Below are 19,654 nucleotides of genomic sequence, written 5' to 3'. Positions count from 1 at the left end.
GGTTTGCTTTCCATAAACCATTTTCAGGGCTTCCCTGGTGGCCCAGTGGTAAACAATTCGGCTGCCAATGCAGAAGACATGGTCCAGGAAGATTCCATAAGCAACTAAGCCCGTGCGTCGCGGCTACTGAGCCTGTGCTCTAGAGCCCGGGAATGCAACTACTGAGCTATTTGCCACAACTACTGAAGCCCACGTGCCCTAGAGTCTGTGCTTCACAAGAAGAGAAGCCACTGCAATAAGGCTATGCACAACTAGAGAAAGCCAGTGTGCAGCAATGAGGACCCGACACAGCCAAAAATAAAATTATTTTTTTTTTAATTTTGCAGAAGTTGGGATCCTCAGCTTCCATCCTGATTGTCCTGAACAGGCACAGAGTAGCTTTTTAAAATGATCACTATTTACTGATCATGGTGATAAGGGGATGATAAAATTAATGACAATTCAAGAATTCATACAAAAGTTTCTAGGTTTTTACCTCCTGGCTCTTTTTCTCATCATCTCCTCCCCTCCCTAGGTCTAGAAGATGCTGCCTATTAATCAGATGGTCTGAGAATCACTCTTTGCAAGGGTTAAACCTAGATTAATCATATGGCCTTTGATACTACACCATCCTGAAGAGTTATTATTCATTTTGCTTCTGGTTTTAGGATAGTCAAAAAATGGTGTTACAGTTTAAAAATGCACATATTTTGAAGCAAACTTCAAGTGTGACCTTGGCAAATTTATTAACTTCAGTTTTCTAATCTGCACACAAACATTCACATAGATATAAAGGGCCTAGCCCAATGCCAGGCTCACAGCAGACTCTCTTGGTCACTGGCTACAGAAACAGGCCAAAAGGAATTCTTCAGAAGCCAGCCTTGAAAGCCTTCACTGTGACTTGAGATCACTATTATTGATTTGGATTTGAGAAATGAAGACCCAGTCAAACCTCTGAAGATTCTCAGGTTTCAGGATGCCAACTGGCTAAGAATGAGGAGACTCACAGTCCCTGCCCCTCAGGGTGGACATCAAAAGAGACAGGCAGCTCTTCTTTATCCTAAGCAAAAGTACCCACTGGTGGACTCCATCTGTCTCCCGTGAAGCAAACCAGGAGCAGGAACCACCTCTGCTGGAGTGAGAGTCCAAACTCTGGGTATTAAGTTGGTCTTCATTGTGCTGGCCGCTGGGTCGGGGCAGGATTCTGGACCTCTCGAGGGCGCAGCCCGCCCAGTGCTGTCGGCTTGTTGGTGAAGGGGTGCCACTGGCCCTGGATGCTAGGACTGTCCGTGTGGAAGGGCTTGCGGATGCGGATCACGTCCAAGCCCGACTGGTCGGCCAGCTTCTGCACCAGCGTGGCAATCTCCTCAACCGACTTGCAGTTGAGGCTCTCCTCGCGCACAGCTCCATTAACTGGTCGAAGGGAGATGGGAATAACAGAAGCGGAGCAGGGGTCAGACGAGCGGCAGGCAAACGGGCCGAGCCCCCCTCCGACGCCGCTCTCCAGCCCTCGCCCGGCCCCACTCACGGTATTCGGCCACTACTCTCGGCACACAGCACGGCCGCGGGTTCACATATATGACGACCCCGGGATTCCGGCGGGCGAAGTCGGCCACCTCCCGTTCCACGAACTCCCTGAGGGACCCGAGAAGGGTGAGCAAGGTGACCCCTGACCCGGGGCGACCGCGGCTGGAGTCGCAACCCCACGCCCTTCCTTGGCTCACCTGACGCCGCGGGACGAGGGCGCGTCACGGCTGAGGCTAAAGCTGAGGCGCTGCAGCTGCTGCACGTAGCGACCCAGCCCGTTGTGCAGGACGCTCGTCAGGAAGCGGCTCGCGGTCCCGCGGGCCGTCATGGCCACAGCTCTCCGGTCGTCAAGCCGGGTCTCGCGGAGTTGGGGCGGGACAGACAAGAGGCTTCCGCTTCCGGTAACACTTGCATCGCGGCAGTTTTGCTTCCGAAGTCACGACTAGTGGCTCGCGTGACCCATGTTGCAGGCGATAGGGGTTAGACGAGAGTGGTGACCCGGGGGCTGGGGTCAGGAGCGGCGGAGCTCCTAGCCGTGGAGCCGAGGAAGCCACCCGGCGGAGGCACAACGGGCGCCCCTCGGCGGGAGCGGCGGAGCAACACTCTAGTTGCCTGGAGTCCCCTTGAGAGGAGCTGTGGAGCGGTCCTTTAGCAGGGGGCCCAGAGGAGAGGGACCACGGAAGGGACACAGACGGCCGCAGAGATGAGGACGACGAAGAGGGGCAGAGGAGGGTCGGTAGCGGCGAGGAGATGATCGAGAGAAACCGCGTCAGGAAGGGGCGGCGCGGAAGGTGGCAGAGGTGAGATAGCTGCGGAGGGACCGGCCAGAGGGACGCGGACGTGAAAAAGTCGTCTGGCGTGGATGTAAGGTGGCAATGTAGAGGAGCTGAAGAGGATTCAGAGGGAGAAGAGAGCAGCGTGCAGGGTCCCTAGGGTATGACCTAGTAGTGAAGGCACCCGAACCAGGCACCTAAGGCATTTCAAGCAGTAACTTCCTCCGTTTGAGTAGGAATGTGGGTCCTCCTCCGAAGCGGATACCCCCTCCGCATCCTGCTGCCCCTGCGTGGGGCGTGGATGGGACGGAGAGGCCTGCCCCGAAGCTTGGCCCCTGGCCCTCCTCGCAGACGGTACAGGAAGGAGGCTCTTCCCGCCTTGGAGGCACCAGTGTTGCCTGTAACCACAACTGAAATCCGCCAGTATTTGCGGGCCCGTGGGATCCCCTTCCAGGATGGACACAGCTGCCTGCGGGCACCGAGTCCTTTTGTGGGGGCCTCAAAGCTCAAGGACCAGACTGTTGCAGCCACTTCTTTCAGCCTGTTTATTGACAAGACCACGGGCCGCTTTCTCTGCATGACCACCCTAGCAGAGGGGAGCTGGGAAGACTTCCAGGCCGGCGTGGAGGGGCAAGGGGATGGGGCCAGAGAAGGGGTTCTACTCAGTGAGGCCCCAGAAGCTGAGGACAGTGAAGAGGTCCGGAGGATCTGGGACCGAGCCATACCTCTCTGGGAGCTGCCTGAGCCAGAGGAGGCCCAGCTAGCTCGCATGATGTTTGGCCTCACCAAAGTGACAGATGACACACTTAAGCGTTTCAGCGTGCGCTATCTGCGGCCTGCTCGAAGGCTTGTCTTCCCTTGGTTCTCCCCTGGAGGTTTGGGATTGCGAGGCCTGAAGCTACTAGGGGCCGAAACCCAGGGTGGTGGGGTGCAGTATGTGGAGACCACCATTCCCCGGCCTGGTGCCTACCACAACCTGTTTGGGTTACCACTGATCAGTCGACGAGATGTTGAAGTGGTATTGACGAGTCGTGAGCTGGACAGTCTGGCCTTGAGCCAGTCCACAGGGCTGCCCACTCTAGCCCTACCCCGAGGAACAGCCTGCTTACCCCCTGCCCTGCTTCCTTACCTCGAACAGTTCCGACGGGTTGTGCTCTGGCTGGGGAATGACCTTCGGTCCTGGGAAGCTGCCAAGTTGTTTGCCCGAAAACTGAACCCCAAACGATGCTCCTTGGTGCGGCCTGGGGACCAGCAGCCCTCTCCTCTGGAGGCTCTGAACCAAGGCTTAAACCTTTCTCGTATCCTGCGTACTGCCCTGCCCGCCTGGCACAAGTCTATCGTGTCTTTCCGGCAGCTTCGGGAGGAGGTGCTAGGAGAACTGTCAAATGTGGAGCAGGCAGCTGGTGTTCGCTGGAGCCGCTTCCCAGACCTCAATCGTCTCTTGAAGGGACATCGGAAGGGCGAGCTGACAGTCTTCACAGGTAACCCTTTGGGAACTCACTGCTTGGGTGGGTTTGGGGGCAGAGGATTAGATGACTAAAGCATGTGGGTTTGGGCCATAGTAAATGTTTAAAAGGAGCCTTCCCCTCCCAACTTTGAAGCTTCTTGTGGATCTTGGTTTCAAGGTTAGGGCTTTACTCCCTCACCCAGGTCTGTGTTCAACCCCTGTGCAGGGCCGACAGGCAGTGGAAAAACAACATTCATCAGTGAGTATGCCCTGGATTTGTGTAACCAAGGAGTGAACACGCTGTGGGGTAGCTTTGAGATCAGCAACGTGAGACTAGCCCGTGTCATGCTGACACAGTTCGCTGTGGGACGACTAGAAGAGCAACTCGACAAATATGATGAGTGGGCTGACCGCTTTGAGGACTTGCCCCTCTATTTCATGACTTTTCATGGGCAACAGAGCATCAGGTGAGGTTTCCAGGCCTGGGGCTTTCAAAGAACAGGAGGGCAGAAGAACAGACTCCCAACAGTCTTCAGACTGCCATGGTCTAGATATTACTTGTAACTGACTCTTGAATTCATTGTCTCTTCTTCTTCCCAGGACTGTAATAGACACAATGCAACATGCAGTCTATGTTTACGACATTTGTCATGTGGTCATCGACAATCTGCAGTTCATGATGGGTCATGAGCAGCTGTCCACAGACAGGTGACATCCTCCTCTTGTCTAGCTGTAACCCACTTAAACACACATCTTCTCAGGCAGCTGGCCTCTGGGTAAACACTGTACTCTTGTTTTCTGACATATGTGCAGGCACATAGCTCTCTATATGTATTTCTGTCTTTATAGAGGTGTGCAGTATGACAGTGGTAAGTGTGGACAGGAATTTAAGTGTGAGTCCTTGGGTAAAAGGAAGTAGAGTGATGTTGTGGTAAGATGTGAACGAACCAGGAGTATGCGTTCATTCTTGTCCTTCTGTGTCTGATAACCTCTTTGCTTTGTTGGGCAGGATTGCAGCTCAAGACTACATTGTCGGGGCCTTTCGGAAGTTTGCAACAGACAGTAGCTGCCATGTAACACTGGTCATTCATCCCCGAAAAGAGGATGATGATAAAGAACTACAGACAGCATCCATTTTTGGCTCAGCCAAAGTAAGTGGACTTTAGAAGATCTCAAGCTATGGAGAGTAGAGGGGGCAGGTATGACCAGGGACAGCCCTCATTCAGTCTTAAATCATCTTGACTACCCGTGTGGAACAGGCAGGAGGCAGCTGTCTCTGGAGTCATAACATGAAGAATACATGTGCTAGAATAAGACAATGAGGGACTTCCCTGGTGGTGCAGTGGTGAAGACTGTGCTTCCAATGCAAGGAGCAAGGGTTGGAGACCTGGTCAGGGAACTAAGATCCCACATGCCATATAGCACAGCACAAAAAAAACGAAGACAGTGATTACAACTCAATATGATAATACTTGGGGCTTCCCTTGTGGCTCAGCTGGTAAAGAATCCGCTTGCATCATGGGAGACTTGGGTTCAATCCCTAGGTTGGGAAGATCCCCTAGAGAAGGGAAAGGCTACCTACTCCAGTATTCTGGCCTGGAGAATTCCGTGGACTGTATAGTCCATGGGGTGGCAAAGAGTCGGACATTACTGAGCGAGTTTCACTTTGATAATACTAAGAACTGTGATAGGCAGCACAGGTATTTGGGGAGAAAAGGCATCTGAGTCAGCCTGGGACATCTGGGGAGACTTCTAGAAGAGGTGTCAACAAAGGTTGGGTTGGGTTTTGGCAACAATAGGTATGAAATAAGCAAGTAAGTGGGAGGGCCCTCTGGGCAGCAGGACCAGCCTGGGATCCTGGAGCTTCCATGGGACACGGAGTGAGTGCCTATTACGTGCCAGGCCTGGGCTGGGCACAAGGAAGACAGGGCAAGGAACGCAAACTATGTGTCATGATGAAACGGACATGGAACTGGGGAAAAGAATGATAGAAGTGGAAAGATGCTGGTGCCTTTTTTATTTATGGGTATCCAGAATGTTCTCTCCAGGGAAGTGAGACATTTAGACTGGGACCTAAATGATAAGGAGCTCAGGTTGAGTGAGGTAGCAAGCCAAGGAGCCAGACGTGTTCGCAGCAGAGGGAACAGCATGTACACAATCTGGGACAGCAACAGGGTTGTCAGGGAACTAAAATACTCAAGTGACCCCAGCATTTTGGTCAGTAGTTCAGAGAGCTTTGGTGACAGGGGAAGTACTTTTTCCTTACCACATTCTTGCTATTCCTGCACACTCAGCCTTCCTTTGTGCTTCTCTCATATATCTTCTTGCTCCTTCTTCCTTCTGTCCCTTATCCCCCAGGCAAGCCAGGAAGCAGACAACGTTCTGATCCTGCAGGACAGGAAACTGGTAACTGGGCCAGGGAAACGGTATCTGCAGGTGTCCAAGAACCGCTTTGATGGAGATGTAGGTGTCTTCCCACTTGAATTCAACAAGAGTTCTCTCACCTTCTCCATACCACCAAAGAGCAAGGCCCGGCTCAAGAAGATCAAGGATGACAATGGACTAGTGGCCAAAAAACCCTCTTCTGGCAAAAAGGGGGCTATGCCCCAGATCTCTGACACTTGTTCCAACCAGGCCCGCAACCCCAACCATCCAGACTTCTCCAAGCCTTCAAGATGAAGACACTGCAGAGCTGGGCATTGAAACAAGCTTAGCAGGACAGTCTGGGGGTAGAGATTCTTAGTCCTCTGCTAGGGCTGCCTCTGTCCTGTAGTTGTGAGCTATGGGCCCCTGTCTTAGTCTGAGGGGCCTAGCATAGGGAATGGTTTCATTGTGAGAGAATTCAATTTAGCAAATATTTGAGAACCTACTATGTGCTGGGCTTGGTTCTAGATTCTGGGAATATAGCACTGACAAGATAGATGAGGTCCCTGCTCCCATGGAACCTATAATCTAGTAGAAGAGACAAGCAATGAGCAAACACACACAAAACATAGTTCTCAATAGTGAAAAAATGCTCTCAAGGAGAAAAATAGAGTAATGTGATAGTGCTTACAGGCTAGTTTAGAGTAAGATTTGAAAAGGTATCTCTGAGCAGAGGACATTTGAGCTGGGACCTCTAAAGAACTACGACTGAGCCATGTGAACATGTGGAGAAAGAAATCCAGGCAGAGGGAAAAGTAAATACAGAGGCCCTGAGGTGAGAACGAGCAAGTTGAGGTCAAAGCAGGGGGGTCAGGCTCCCTGAACCTGTAGGGGAATAGGGGAACTTCTTGCCAGAACTGCAGCCCAGGCTTTCAGAGCCAAGGGGTGACATGGTAGACACCAAACTCCTCTACCCACCACTCTGAAGCCTTCCCTGAAGTGGTGCTTAGTACCATCTGATCTAGGTGCTTCACCCTTGTATTAATAATACCAGGGCTAGCTACAAAGGTGGAAGTCTGGAAGAGAGCCATGGAATGGAGCCGTGAGTGCCTGCCACCTACACACTCATCCCATGGTATGCTGCCTGGGACTACTGGAGTGGATGCAATCATGACTTTTTGTAGAGCCTTTTCCAGTTTTACTGAAAAAAAAAAAGAAAATATATATATTTTTTCTATTGCCTTTGTTACTCTTTTTCTTATTTGACCACCAGGTGTCTCCCTAGTCTTTAACTGGATTTTCCTTGAACTGAATTTTCCTCTCACTTTTTGAATTGGGAATGGATAGGTCCCCTCCCCCACTCCATCTGAGCTGCATGCTCCCAAGAAAGCAGGATCTGCATGCATGCACACCCTTAGACCTCTTCACGGCCTAGGGAAGATAGGATGCTGCTTCTTTATCCCTGTCTTCCCTGAGGATCTCCATGTGATCCCTGGCAGAGGTGTGGGTCACTGGGCCCCATGCCTAAGACCTTGCCTGACCAGCTGTCCCTCTGTGATATGAGTCACTCAGTGGCCTCAATCATTGTGGATTCAGGCTCAGCATATTCTTATCTGCTCCCCACCCACTTCCATTTCCCTCTCCTTGTACCCTCTCCGGGTTTCTCCTATGTTAGTGTGTGTTAGAACTCGGTCTCTTGTTTAAAAATGCAGAACCTAGGCCCTCCTCTTCCCCCAATCCTGACACACAGGCATTTCTGATTCTGGAGGTTTCAGGAGAGGTGCAGGACTCCTTGTTTTTAAGATACTCTGAAGGAGATCAGTAAAATAACTTATGCAGAAAGAGACCATGTCAGAAATATTGCTAAATAATAACACTTTCCCATGTTACTTCCTCTGATATTCTGAAGTCTGTTTCCCTTTAGATTTGCCTGCAAGAGTAGTGAGAATGCAAGATGTTCTAGGGCTGGGGAGAAGCCTTTTGTTAAGGAAGGGGGTATTGCGGGGGAAGGGGGGGGAGGGGGGGATGTCCTGCTTCCTGGAAGCAAGGCTGCCTTATGAAGCATTCCCTGTCAACCTAAGAGGGAGGTCTAGAACCCTGTGGAATGGTTTGGGGTCTCTGGTCTGTTGTGTGTGAGAACTGTGACTACAATTGTCTCCTGAAAGACCCTGGAACAAAGCTGTTCTCTGGGGGGAGGAGGGGGACCTCCTCCAGGGCCTCCCTTCTTGGGGGTCTCTCCCAGACTAGCTGGAGCCAGGCCTCCTAATCCTGCAGTAATCATTCCCAGCCGCTGGCTGGTCTAGGCCTCATCTAGGGTCTATAACGTTGAACGTCAGCCATGCCTTCCAGATGCACACTACCAGGTCAATCCTACCTATAAGGATGTGGGTTCCACATTCTGGTCTTCTGTGCTCAGGAAATCCTTCAGGGATTTCCATTAGGGGACTTTTATGAGGTCTATGAATTGGGGATAGAGGGATAGATACACACTTGCCTGTCTTGCCCCACCCTCCTAGCAGACAGCCCACACAGAGCAAACCAGAATGGTGGGGGGAGGGGAAGCTAATGATCCCCCAGCCCCACCCCCTACACACACACATTTCATTCCACACCTGTCTTAAACTCCTCATGTGAAAATTAGCCCAAAGTATTTCAGGAGCCCCTGGAGCCCAGAAAGTAGCAGTTAATCCCTGGGTCCTATGTAAGGTCCCTGCGAGTCACTGTTTCTGTACCCCGCCAAAGTAGATTGAGGCAAACTGCCTGGGCTAGAACCAGTACTCAGCCTGTGCCCAACTGGAATCTTCCTCAGAGTTGAGGGACAGCCTGGCCCAGTAGAATCCAGCTGGATCTGCAGCCTTGTCCTCAGATTCACTAACCCACTTGGCTATGAGGGGGCAGCTTTGGTCCTCCATCCCTTCACTGGGGATGGGTCCGAGTAGAGACTCAACTCAAAGGACTCCTGCTGCCCAAGTACTCAGGCTGCAGACATGACCCAGATACCTGTAGACATCACGGTCTGCCCTCCCACAGGCTGCCTTGGGTGCCATGGAGGGAGGGAGCCTTTGGTGCAGTACAGGTCAACTTCCTGTTTGTGCCTGTGGGTGGAACTTTATAAATCTAAGAGAAGCCTGGCCACCCTCTGTGGGGGGTCAGAACTGGCAAGCCTGCTCACCTGGGCAGACACCTACTCCAGGGGAGGGGGAAGTGTTGGTTCTGCTTGAGCAGCCCCAACCTCAGAGGTGTGTGTGAGAAAGGGCGGGGTCTGTTTTGGTGAAATCCGAGCTTTCTTTGTCTGCTTCCCAGGGGTTTTCCCTGTGTCTGGGGAGTGGGCCGAGAGTGGACCAGGCTGGGCTCCCTACTGACCAGAGGATGGTGGCAGTAAAGCCCTATAGCCAACTTGGTTAGGGCAGCCAGGTAGCTTAGCTTAGCTGTGGCGCCGCTGGCCCCTTCCTAAATCAAAAGCCAGTTCCAGAAGCTGCGAAGTCAGAAGTCCGAGGGGCAGTCTTGGGCCACCGTCGCGACACTGCTTGGCAGGGTACCAGATCGGCTGCTGAGGGGGTGCTGGGCAGACCACTCCCCTGCCTTGGTCGGGGGCGCGGCTTCAGCCGCCCCGCCCCCTCCACCAAGCCCGGGCCGAGCGCGCTGGAGAGCCGGCGAATCTGCGGCCAGGAGGTGCCGGCCCTGGATCAGGAGCCCGGCGGGAGCTGGAACGGCGGTTCAGGTAGCGCTGGGTGAGTGAGTGGGGGCGCCGCGGCGGTGTAGGAACTCTCGCCTCCTGCACACCCCCGCCCCGGAGTGAACTTTCCCAGTCCCGGGAAGCGGGGGATTGGGGTGCAGAGACGGGTCTTCAGTCCAGGGTCCGCGGGCGAAGAGTCTGAACAGGGAACGTACACGAAAACTCACACCGACGGGCGCACACAAACGTGCACACAGACCCACGCGCGTACTGGAGACACCCGAATACACGTGCACTGCGGGACGGACGCGCTCATAGAGTTTCGCTTGCTGTCGGCGGATCAACGCCGCTGGCCCGCGCGGAGCCCCAGCGGGCAGGGTGTGCTGCCGTCGCGTACTTGACGAGGGTGGGAGAAAAGGGCCGCCCAGTGACCGCGGACGGGGGCGGGCCAGGTGGGACGCCTCCGGAGGTTCCGGCTTCCCTGCTGCCCGCAGGTGAAGACTAAGACGTAAACAGGCGTGGAGCACGTGATCGCTTCGCAGACCCATGGGCTGTACTGGGGGAGCCTCGCGGCGGGAACCTCCCTCCCCCATACTAAGCGAGTTTGAAAGATACCTTGCCGGGCTGTATTCCACTCTCCACTTGGAGGGGATAAGCCCTTCCCCAGGAATGGGAGCACAACGCCCCCTGGAGTTGGGGTAGCGCAGGAGGACTACCTGGGAGGGTTGGTTACCTGGGCTCCTCACCTTCCTTCTCCGGAACATGTTGCCTCCATTCCTGAAGGTACCCGAGGGGGGCGCAATTCTGCATGGCAGTGTACAGCAGCCTCCGCCGGGACCTCGAGCCCCGGGGAGCAGCTGCGCGAGCGCCTGTGGGTCCCCTTTCTTACTACACTCCTCCTTGCGGAACTGCGAGCTCCTCCCCTCAAAGTAGGAGCAGAAAGCCCACTCACGCAAGAGTGGGAGCCCCCCTTCCCCAAAGAATGCATGACGGTACACATCCTGTCTATACCAGAGTGGGCCTATCTCCCTCTGATAGAAGGGAGCACGGCCCCCTCCCCTCAGCGAGTGAGTGAGTGGGCAGCGGCCCTCGGCCTCCCTCCCCCCGCCCCTACACACACGCTGAGCCCAGCTGCTGCCTGAGCTTCTGGGCAAGCTGCCAGAAAGGGGAGGAGGCTCCTGGTGCCCCAGGAGGCTGGGATCAGGGCAAGGCCAGAAGAGGGGGTCTCTATGGGGGTGGGGCTCAGTCTGTACTTGTGAGGCAAGAGGGTCTAGGGTGAGCCTGAGGGTGGCTGGGCTATGTTTCCCTTTCCAGGGAAAAAGAAAGAAAACAACTCTTTCCATGGAGCTAAAAATAGAGCTGAGAGCCGGCCAGGCTGCGGCCTGGAAGGGTGGGGGGTGGGGGGGAATGCTCCTTCCTGGGGCAGAGGAGCTCTGGCAGGCCTCAGTTCTGGGGGGCGGGGTTAGGGGGCAGGAGGCTGTCCTTGCCCAGGGATGCGGGCATCAGCTGACCTGGCTAGGTCACAGAGACCCCTATGGGAAAGTCTGTGTGATAAAATGTTTGTGAAATACGACGTGTATGTTTAAGAAGTTGTCTTTGTGACTGTGAAAAAGACTGTCATAGTGTGAAAAATGCTTGAGAGACAAGTATATTCAAGATTGTGACTGGGTGCAAAGGAACTTGAGCTGTGAAAGCTTATGCACAACTAGCCGTCACACCGAGTGTATCTCTGAGTTGGCCTGATTATGGAAAGAAGGGACATGGAACCTTCTGATGTACCAGACAGACTGAGTGATTGTGTCTGAGACTGAATGTGGGAAAGGTCGTGTGGGTGTTTAGATTGTTGTTTGCCAGAGGGTGAGAGTATCCCTGACCCTGAGAAGACAGTGGAACGTTGTCTGCTGTGAGGCTGGCGTAAGCTTGGCCTGTAGGTTTGGACCAGCTCACCCACTGGGGTGACTTTTGGGGGCCCAGGGGACGTCTCTCTGTGAGTACTGACCTCTTAGCAAATGACTCTGAGGGAAGGTTGAGGAGCAAAGAACCGTGCTCGAGGAAGGCCTGGGCTTTCCGGAGAGGGAGTACAGCACTGGGGAGAAGGGTAGGGGCCCCCCAAGGTTGGGGGTGGCTGGGTGTGTTCTCTGAACGGGCCGCCAGGTGGCGCCGCCTCCGCAAATCCTAGCGTGCCTTCTGCAAGCCGCTGGGGGTGGGGCAGGCACCCACCAAGCGTCGGCCCCCGACTTGTGCCGGGACGCAGGGCCCAGAGTTGGGTGCAGGTGACCCTCAACCTCCCTCTCTGGACTCTGAAGCCGGAGAGTGTGCCTGGGGGTGAGGCATCGACTGGAGGAGCGGAGGGGGAAGGGCGGCCGCCGCGGCGCCTGGCCCTTTGTGCTCGAACAATGACCAGCTGCCGCTGGCCCCGGGGCCCAAGTAGGGGTAGAGGGTAATTCGCCGTCGCCTAGTCCTGAGCCGACCGAGCCCCAGACACACAGTCATCGCGCCTCGGAGGGAGGGAATCTGAGTCCCGCTGCGTAGCTCCAGCGTGCGCCCCGCCGGACACGCGTGACGCCGGGTGCCTGCGCGTGTCCGCGCCCCGGGGGCGGGGTCACTCCTCGGACCCTCCCCCGCGCTGCACCGCCCACTTGGGCCGGGCGGGGGCCGGGCCGGGCCGGGCCGGGGGCGCCGCGGAGGCGGGGCCGGGTCGGACCCTGCCGCTCCGAGTGGCGGCGCGCGGCAGGCTGGAGCCGGGCGGCGCGCCGGTGGAGCGCTGGGGGCGGCCCGGGGCTGAGCATGGAGCGGCGCGGTGGAGGTGAGGGGGGGGCCGGGGCTGGGAGGCGACCTGGGGGCGCCCCCAACTTCTGCGCGGCGGAGGTCCCGTGGGGAGGCCGCATTCCACAGCTGCCCCCACTTTCTGGAAGAGGCGGAAGGAGGGGGATGAACTCCAGAGGGCGGATTGGGGGCTCCCGGCTTCCTGTCTCGTAATGGAAACTCGTGATCCCAGACTTGATCCCGCTGGATGGTCCTGGAGTTTGGTGAGGGGGAGACTTTCCCGAACTCTTCTGCCCCCAAAACAGGTCTGTGGGAAACTCGGACCTCGGCCAGACCTCCCTCGGGCCCCGGCTGGATCCAGCCCTCAACCGCCCCCGGCCCACCGAGCAGGGCAGTGTGTGCTGTACCGGAGCCGTTTCTCAAGGATGTTGGGAGTGCGAGGGGTTCCCTTCCCACAGCCACAAACGCATTTCTCAAAATGGAGCCTCCACTTGCCCCTCCTTTTCTCTCGGGCTCCAAGAGCGGGAGCCGGGCTGGCTGGGCCTGGCTTTCCAGGCGCCTGGCTTTGGCTCCGTGGGTGTCTGGCTCTCAGGGCCCAGCTCAGCGTCTCTTCTCGGTTTAGGGGCCCCTGGCTTCGCGGGGACCCCGGCTCACTGGGTCCGCCTGACCCTGGAGCCGCTCTTCGTCTTTGTCTCTTGTCTTTTGGGTCCCTGTCTGAATCTCTGTCTCCTCCCCTCAGTTTCCACTTTCTGTATGTTCACTGAAGTGGGGAAACACACCGAGATGCCAGCCCTCTTGGCCCCTTAGGGAAGCCCCTTCCCCACGGTTTCCTGCATGCCCTGGATGGTCTGGGAGAGGGCAGAGGAGGGGGTGTTCTTTCGTCTTTGCTCAGGTCTGGCATTTGTGGGGTGGACTCAGTCCCCACCCCTGCTCCAAGGGCACCAGTCACCCCCACCCCTGGCTCCCAGCTCCTCCTCCCTCAGTCTGGACACCTTCCTCCAGATATTTTGACTTGAGCGGGGAGGTGGGGGAGGGTGGACTTAACGGAACACCAGCAAGAATGAAGGAGAGCAGATCAAGCAAAAAATAATGTCTCTCCTCTCCACACACTCCAGTGAGTGACAAAAACCAGGCTCCCACTCACCCATTTGGCCCTGCGTGCCACCCAGACTCTCACCCTCTCACATGCACACACAACACTCTGTACACACTTGTGCACTGTTTCCTGTTCACACACTTGTGTAGGATACATAAACTCATGTATATATGAATGGACATCAAACCATTCTCTGACATAGTCACACTCATACATCACAGATTCACTAATGTATGCATTTATAATTTTCACATACTTTCTGAGAGAGTTGCACAGATTGTTGTAAGGTATGCCCATATGAGTTCATATATATGTACATGTATATATCTGAATGTATTGATACATCTATTCAAACATACATGTACTTGCATACACTCATGTTTTCACACACAGTGCTCATGTTCATGTTCTTGTGCACAGTTTCACACGCACAAATAAGTGCATACACTCCTACTCCTACGCAGTTCTCTGTCCACTTCTTGGCCCCCGCTCTGCATGATGACTTCAGCAGATGCCTGAGTCCTGGTCTTCAGCCTCAGGACTGGGGAGGGAGTTCCGGGTGGAGGCTTGCTATCCCCTTCCAGGAAGGAGCAGGGCCTGGGGAGGTGGAGCCCTCTTCCCTGGAGCAGCTGCCAGAGGTGATGGTAGAGCCTCTATCCTCATCCCTTTGGAGTTACTCTGGGGAATGTCGAAAGCTAAAAGGTTTCATAGAGGTTGGCAGTGGGCCTGTGGAGGCTTCTTTAGGCCTGACTGACTGGGTGCGGTGAGGCTAGGAATTGTCATGGAAATAGGCATAAGCCTGCATCCACCTCCGGAAAGCAGGAGACCCCAGAGGGCACCTGTGGGCTCCCTAAGAGCTCTGGTTCTTGTTTGACCAGCTCCACCCTTGCCGTCTCTCTGTCTGGGAGAAACTGAGGCCCAGCTGGGTGAGGCTGGGCACTGCCTGGCCTTAGCTCTTTGTTCCCTAATTACCAGTTGAGTTGCTGACTGCACCCCTGAGTTTGCCCAGACTGCATCTAATGAGTCCACTTGTCCCAGGGGGCCAGGGACCAGTGCTGGGAGCTGGTACAGAGGGCTCCCTCCCTGATTCCTGGCCTCTGTGGGACCCCCATTCCCTCATCATCCCTGCTTGATAGATTCAGTCCTCAGCCCTATTCAGACCAGAATTGAGCGGTGGTCTGGGACCCAGGGAGGATGGAGGTTCTTGCCAAGATGCAAGAGGGGATGTGTTAGAGGGAGGATATCAGTGCTTTTCACTGATTTCGGGTGGACTGTTTGACCTGAGACTAAGGACCAGGAGGGACTCAGGACTTTATACAAGGAGGGAGCTCAAGATGGAGAGACTCAGATGCCACTTCCCTGCTCACAGGTTTCCCTGGAGGCCCTTGGCCAGGCCTGAGCCTCTGCTGCCATGGCCATTGTGCAGACACTGCCAGTGCCCCTGGAACCCGCTCCTGAGGCCACTACTGCCCCACAAGCACCAGCCATGGGCAGCGTGAGCAGCCTCATCTCAGGCCGGCCCTGCCCTGGGGGGCCGGCTCCTCCTCGCCACCATGGTCCCCCTGGACCCACCTTCTTCCGCCAGCAGGATGGGCTGTTGCGGGGCGGCTACGAGGCACAGGAGCCACTGTGCCCAGCTGTGCCCCCCAGGAAGGCTGTCCCTGGTACCAACTTTACCTACGTCAATGAGGACTTCCGGACAGAGTCACCCCCCAGCCCAAGCAGTGACCTTGAAGATGCCCGAGAGCAGCGGGCACGCAATGCCCACCTCCGTGGTCCCCCACCAAAGCTCATCCCTGTCTCTGGAAAACTAGAGAAGGTGAGGACCAGCCCTTCCTTTGAGGGTCTGGGTGGAATCAGAGGTCCCCTGGAGAAGCTGAAATTTGGAGACCTATTTATAGGAAGGAGTATGGGCTCCAGATTCACCAGACTTGGGTTCTCATCCCAGCTCTACCTCACTCAGGGAAGTCATTTAACCTTTCTGAGCCTCAGTTTCTGTGTTTGTAAAATGGAGGTAACAGGTCAACTCTCATAGGATTGTTGTGAGAATTAAATCTAATAATATGTGTGAAGTGTTTAGCCTAGTGCCTGGCACATAATAGGTACTCAATAAATGTTAGCTTCTTAGAAATACTGTTCTATATAACTACTGTGTGTTTGCATTTGAGCAAGGCCTGTAACTCCCTCAGCCTCCATTTCCTCATCTATGTATGCGATAGTGATAATATTTTGCTTGCATGGATTTTGTAATTACCTGAGAGGTACATTTTAAGTTGCCTGACATAAGTAAAGCTGACACAGGAGGCCCTCAGCCAGTGGTAGCAATTGTTATTACTATATGGGGGTTGGGGGCCCTGGATGGGAGGGCAGGGAGTGTGATAAGGGCTTCGAGAGATTGGGCGGCTCATCCCCATTGTCAAATGGCACCTTATTTCAGAACATGGAGAAAATTGTGATCCGCCCAACAGCCTTCAAGCCAGTGCTGCCCAAACCTCGAGGGGTACCATCCCTACCTAGCTTCCTGGGTCCTCGGGCCACCGGACCGTCGGGGAGCCAAGGCAGCCTAACGCAGCTGTTCGGGGGCCCGGCCTCCTCCTCCTCTTCCTCCTCCTCCTCGGCTGCTGACAAACCCCTGATACTGAGTGGCTGGGCCAGCGGCTGCCCATCGGGGACTCTGTCTGACTCCGGCCGAAACTCATTGTCCAGCTTGCCCACTTACAGCACCGGGGGTGCCGAGCCGGCTACCAACTCCCCAGGCGGGCACCTGCCCTCCCACGGCCCTGGGCGGGGTGCCCTGCCGGGGCCAGCCCGAGGAGCCCCCACTGGGCCTTCCCACTCAGACAGCGGCCGTTCTTCCTCCAGCAAGAGCACAGGCTCCCTGGGGGGTCGCTTGGCTGGGGGGCTCTTGGGCAGCGGTCCCCGGGCCTCCCCTGACAGCAGCTCTTGTGGGGAACGCTCCCCACCACCGCCCCCACCCCCTCCACCCCCTTCGGACGAGGCCCTGCTGCACTGTGTCCTGGAAGGAAAGCTCCGAGACCGGGAGACGGAGCTGCAGCAGCTGCGGGACAGTCTGGACGAGAGTGAGGTGACCATGTGCCAGGTGTGGTCAGTGGCAGTGATGGGGGTGGCATGGCAGGACATCCACAGGTGCTGGGCATACAAGATGCATTTCTGTCTGCTCAGAGGCAGGTGTTGGGCTGGTGACCCCCATCCCTACCCCAGCTGTCTGGTTTAAAATTTAGAGTGGTGGACATGGCACCACTATATACTGTCTTTCAGACTTGAGCACGTTACTCGGTTGTACTGAGTCTCAGTTTCCTCATCATAAATGGGGATATTCCTGGCCCCAGGGTTATCATGAGGAATAAGCAGGGCAAAGGGTGTAAAGTGCTTAGATCAATGCCTGACACCTGGGAAGTGTCACACACATGCTTGCTATTATTGTTGTCTTTCTTTTCATAAAAGTAGTTGTTACTGCCGGTATCCTAATTATTGTCACTGTTGAATCCATCTTCCCTGAGCCCAGGACAGTGGGCCACCAGGGCAGTTGGTGACTGGGGCGCTGGGGGTGGTCAGGGTTGGAGGTGTGGGGGAGCCTCCGGGACCCAGGCCTGCCCTCTCGCCTGCAGGTGTACGAGGAGCGGCAGCGGCACTGGCCCCGTGAGCGAGAGGCTCTGCGAGAGGATGGCGTGGCCCAGGCCCAGCGGGCCCAGCGGGCCCAACAGCTGCTGCAGCTTCAGGTGTTCCAGCTGCAGCAGGAGAAGCGGCAGCTACAGGACGACTTCGCGCAGCTGCTGCAGGAACGCGAGCAGCTGGAGCGGCGCTGCGCCGCCTTCGAGAGGGAGCAACGGGAGCTCGGGCCACGGCTGGAGGAGACCAAGTGGGAGGTGAGCTGTACCAGGAGGGGCAGGGAGCAGGGCCTTCAGTGAGGGGGTAAGCCTCGAAAGGAGGGGCCCAGCCACATCCCCTCGTGCCATCTCCAGAGGGCCTCCCCTTCCTCACTTTGTGAGATGAGGCTCCCCCCTCTGACCTCCCTTCTGGGTATGGGTCTCCTTGGGGGCCTTCACATTTGGTCTCCTCATGGTTCTGCTCTAAGTGCTCAGGTAGCCAGTGACACTCCCATCCACTGCCTTCCCACCAATAATGAGAATGTAGTGCTTGTTCCTTGACAGGTACTGCTACTCGAAGCATGTAACGTAGAGTATCATCTAATCCTTGTAATAACCCTGTGAATTGGGTGCTGTTCACACCCTCATTTCATCAGTGAGGAAAATGAGACCCAGAAGGGATGGAGCCTGAGATCACACCTAGTCAGTGGCAGAGCTGAGATCTGAACCCAGGCAGTCTGGCTCTAGTGTCTGTGCTTTCCACCAAGACACTGTAGTGCCTCCCAACTGGAAATGCAGGCACTGCCCTTTGCTGCTTCCACTCCTGCCAAACCCGCATGAAGCTGGTGCTTCATGATGGTATAAAGACCCCAGCTTTGAAACCAGAAGATCTGGGCCTATATTCCACCTTAGCTGCCTCAGTGTCTTCATCTGTAAAATAGGTACAGTGATCAAACTGGCTCTCCCCAAATGCCCAGCTTGATGTCAGGGCCTGGCCACCTGGGAGAACCTTCTCACCATCTTTTCCAACTGTCTCCTACCCCTAGGTGTGCCAGAAGTCGGGTGAGATCTCCCTGCTGAAGCAGCAATTGAAGGAATCTCAGGCAGAGCTGGTACAGAAGGGCAGCGAGCTGGTGGCCCTGCGCGTGGCACTGCGGGAGGCCCGGGCAGCGCTTCGGGTCAGCGAGGGCCGGGCACGGGGCCTCCAGGAGGCAGCCCGAACACGGGAACTGGAGCTGGAGGCCTGTTCCCAGGAGCTGCAGCGGCACCGTCAAGAGGCTGAGCGGCTGCGGGAGAAAGCTGGGCAGTTGGACAGTGAGGCCGCTGGACTCCGGGAACCCCCTGTGCCACCTGCCACTGCTGACCCATTCCTCCTGGCAGAGAGTGATGAGGCCAAGGCACAGCGGGCCGCCGCCGGGGTCGGGGGCAGCCTGCGGGCCCAGGTGGAGCGGCTCCGGGCAGAGCTACAGCGGGAGCGGCGGCGAGGCGAGGAGCAGCGGGACAGCTTTGAGGGGGAGCGGCTGGCCTGGCAGGCAGAGAAGGAGCAGGTGATCCGCTACCAGAAGCAGCTGCAGCACAACTACATCCAGATGTACCGACGTAACCGGCAGCTGGAGCAGGAGCTGCAGCAGCTCAGTCTGGAGCTGGAGGCCCGGGAACTCGCAGACCTGGGCCTGGCGGAGCCAGCGCCCTGCATCTGCCTGGAGGAGATCACTGCCACTGAAATCTAGGGCCTTAGCTCCCCCCTCTGCACGGAGGTCTACTGAAAGCAGGCAGCCTCAGATCCACCGAGGGCCCCAAAGTCTGAGGGCCCAAGGGCCTTTAGTCCCTGGGATGCAGGCCTCTGGGCCTCTGCCAAGGACTCAGGGCTGCCCGATGACTTGGATCAGACTCCCTGAAGGTCCCCGTGTTCACTGTCACCCAAAGGCTCCTACTCACTCTACCTATTTCATTCACTCCCCAAATACTGCCATTGCTACTTTGCCAACCCCACACCCCCCCAGCGCTCCCAGCCTACTCAGCCAGGGGGCTCAGAAAAGGAAGGGGCTCCCTCATCTCCACGTTCTCCCCACCATCCCAAAGCTAGAGCGAGCCATATAGCGCCAGCTGCTCCAGATGTGCCTGCCCCCAACCCCGCCCATGTTGGGGAACAGGGCTGGGACTGGGGTCTGATCCCCAGGTCCCAGCTCTGCAACCCCTCTCCTGGGGAGAAGGGGCTGTAGTCAGACCAAAGGAAGAACTCAGAAATGTTTATTTGTGTTTGTGACCAAGTGGCCCCTCCCCATATCCAGGTTTTTGGCCTCGTTTTTCACTTGTATATTTTTCACATTGTAAATTTCTTGTACAAACCCAAAGAAAAAAATTAAAATTTTTGTTTTTAAAAAAAGATGAGTGTGGTGGATAAAGATTAGGGGAACT

The 19,654-nt window shown here is 55.9% G+C and overlaps 3 protein-coding genes across 9 annotated transcripts; 2 read left to right on the top strand and 1 right to left on the bottom strand.

Annotated features, from left to right (window-relative positions):
* Positions 1 to 700: 700 nt before the first annotated feature.
* On the bottom strand, positions 701 to 1,896 carry MRPL43 (mitochondrial ribosomal protein L43). The gene is made up of 3 exons (XM_043475703.1): positions 1,704 to 1,896; positions 1,508 to 1,614; positions 701 to 1,392 (listed from the first exon to the last, which is right to left on the bottom strand). Exons 1-3 carry the CDS (start codon positions 1,832 to 1,834, stop codon positions 1,151 to 1,153), a joined length of 480 nt encoding a protein of 159 aa, XP_043331638.1. The 5' UTR covers positions 1,835 to 1,896; the 3' UTR covers positions 701 to 1,150.
* A 44-nt stretch (positions 1,897 to 1,940) lies between these two features.
* Positions 1,941 to 7,333, top strand: TWNK (twinkle mtDNA helicase). Of its 2 annotated transcripts, XM_043475695.1 has the most exons (6): positions 1,947 to 2,306; positions 3,634 to 3,760; positions 3,953 to 4,193; positions 4,327 to 4,434; positions 4,736 to 4,877; positions 6,085 to 7,333. In XM_043475695.1, the coding sequence occupies exons 3-6, from the start codon at positions 4,072 to 4,074 to the stop codon at positions 6,403 to 6,405; spliced, it is 693 nt and encodes a 230-aa protein (XP_043331630.1). In that variant the 5' UTR covers positions 1,947 to 2,306; positions 3,634 to 3,760; positions 3,953 to 4,071; the 3' UTR covers positions 6,406 to 7,333. The 2 variants fall into 2 exon arrangements, with proteins under 2 accessions (XP_043331629.1, XP_043331630.1); XM_043475694.1 differs by having other exon boundaries at positions 1,941 to 3,760.
* A 2,374-nt stretch (positions 7,334 to 9,707) lies between these two features.
* LZTS2 (leucine zipper tumor suppressor 2) lies at positions 9,708 to 19,622 on the top strand. Of its 6 annotated transcripts, none has more exons than XM_043475697.1 (5): positions 9,708 to 9,821; positions 14,998 to 15,447; positions 16,066 to 16,728; positions 17,258 to 17,515; positions 18,283 to 19,622. In XM_043475697.1, exons 2-5 carry the CDS (start codon positions 15,040 to 15,042, stop codon positions 18,964 to 18,966), a joined length of 2,013 nt encoding a protein of 670 aa, XP_043331632.1. In that variant the 5' UTR covers positions 9,708 to 9,821; positions 14,998 to 15,039; the 3' UTR covers positions 18,967 to 19,622. The 6 variants fall into 6 exon arrangements, with proteins under 6 accessions (XP_043331632.1, XP_043331635.1, XP_043331637.1 ...); XM_043475700.1 differs by having other exon boundaries at positions 9,721 to 9,811; XM_043475702.1 differs by lacking the exon at positions 9,708 to 9,821 and adding an exon at positions 12,436 to 12,572 and having other exon boundaries at positions 16,066 to 16,713.
* Positions 19,623 to 19,654: the final 32 nt, after the last annotated feature.

Source organism: Cervus canadensis, chromosome 8 (assembly GCF_019320065.1).
Source record: "Cervus canadensis isolate Bull #8, Minnesota chromosome 8, ASM1932006v1, whole genome shotgun sequence".
Lineage (NCBI taxonomy): Eukaryota > Metazoa > Chordata > Mammalia > Artiodactyla > Cervidae > Cervus > Cervus canadensis.
Note: the sequence above shows the minus strand (reverse complement) of the source record. Positions and strands in the feature narration are given on the sequence as shown.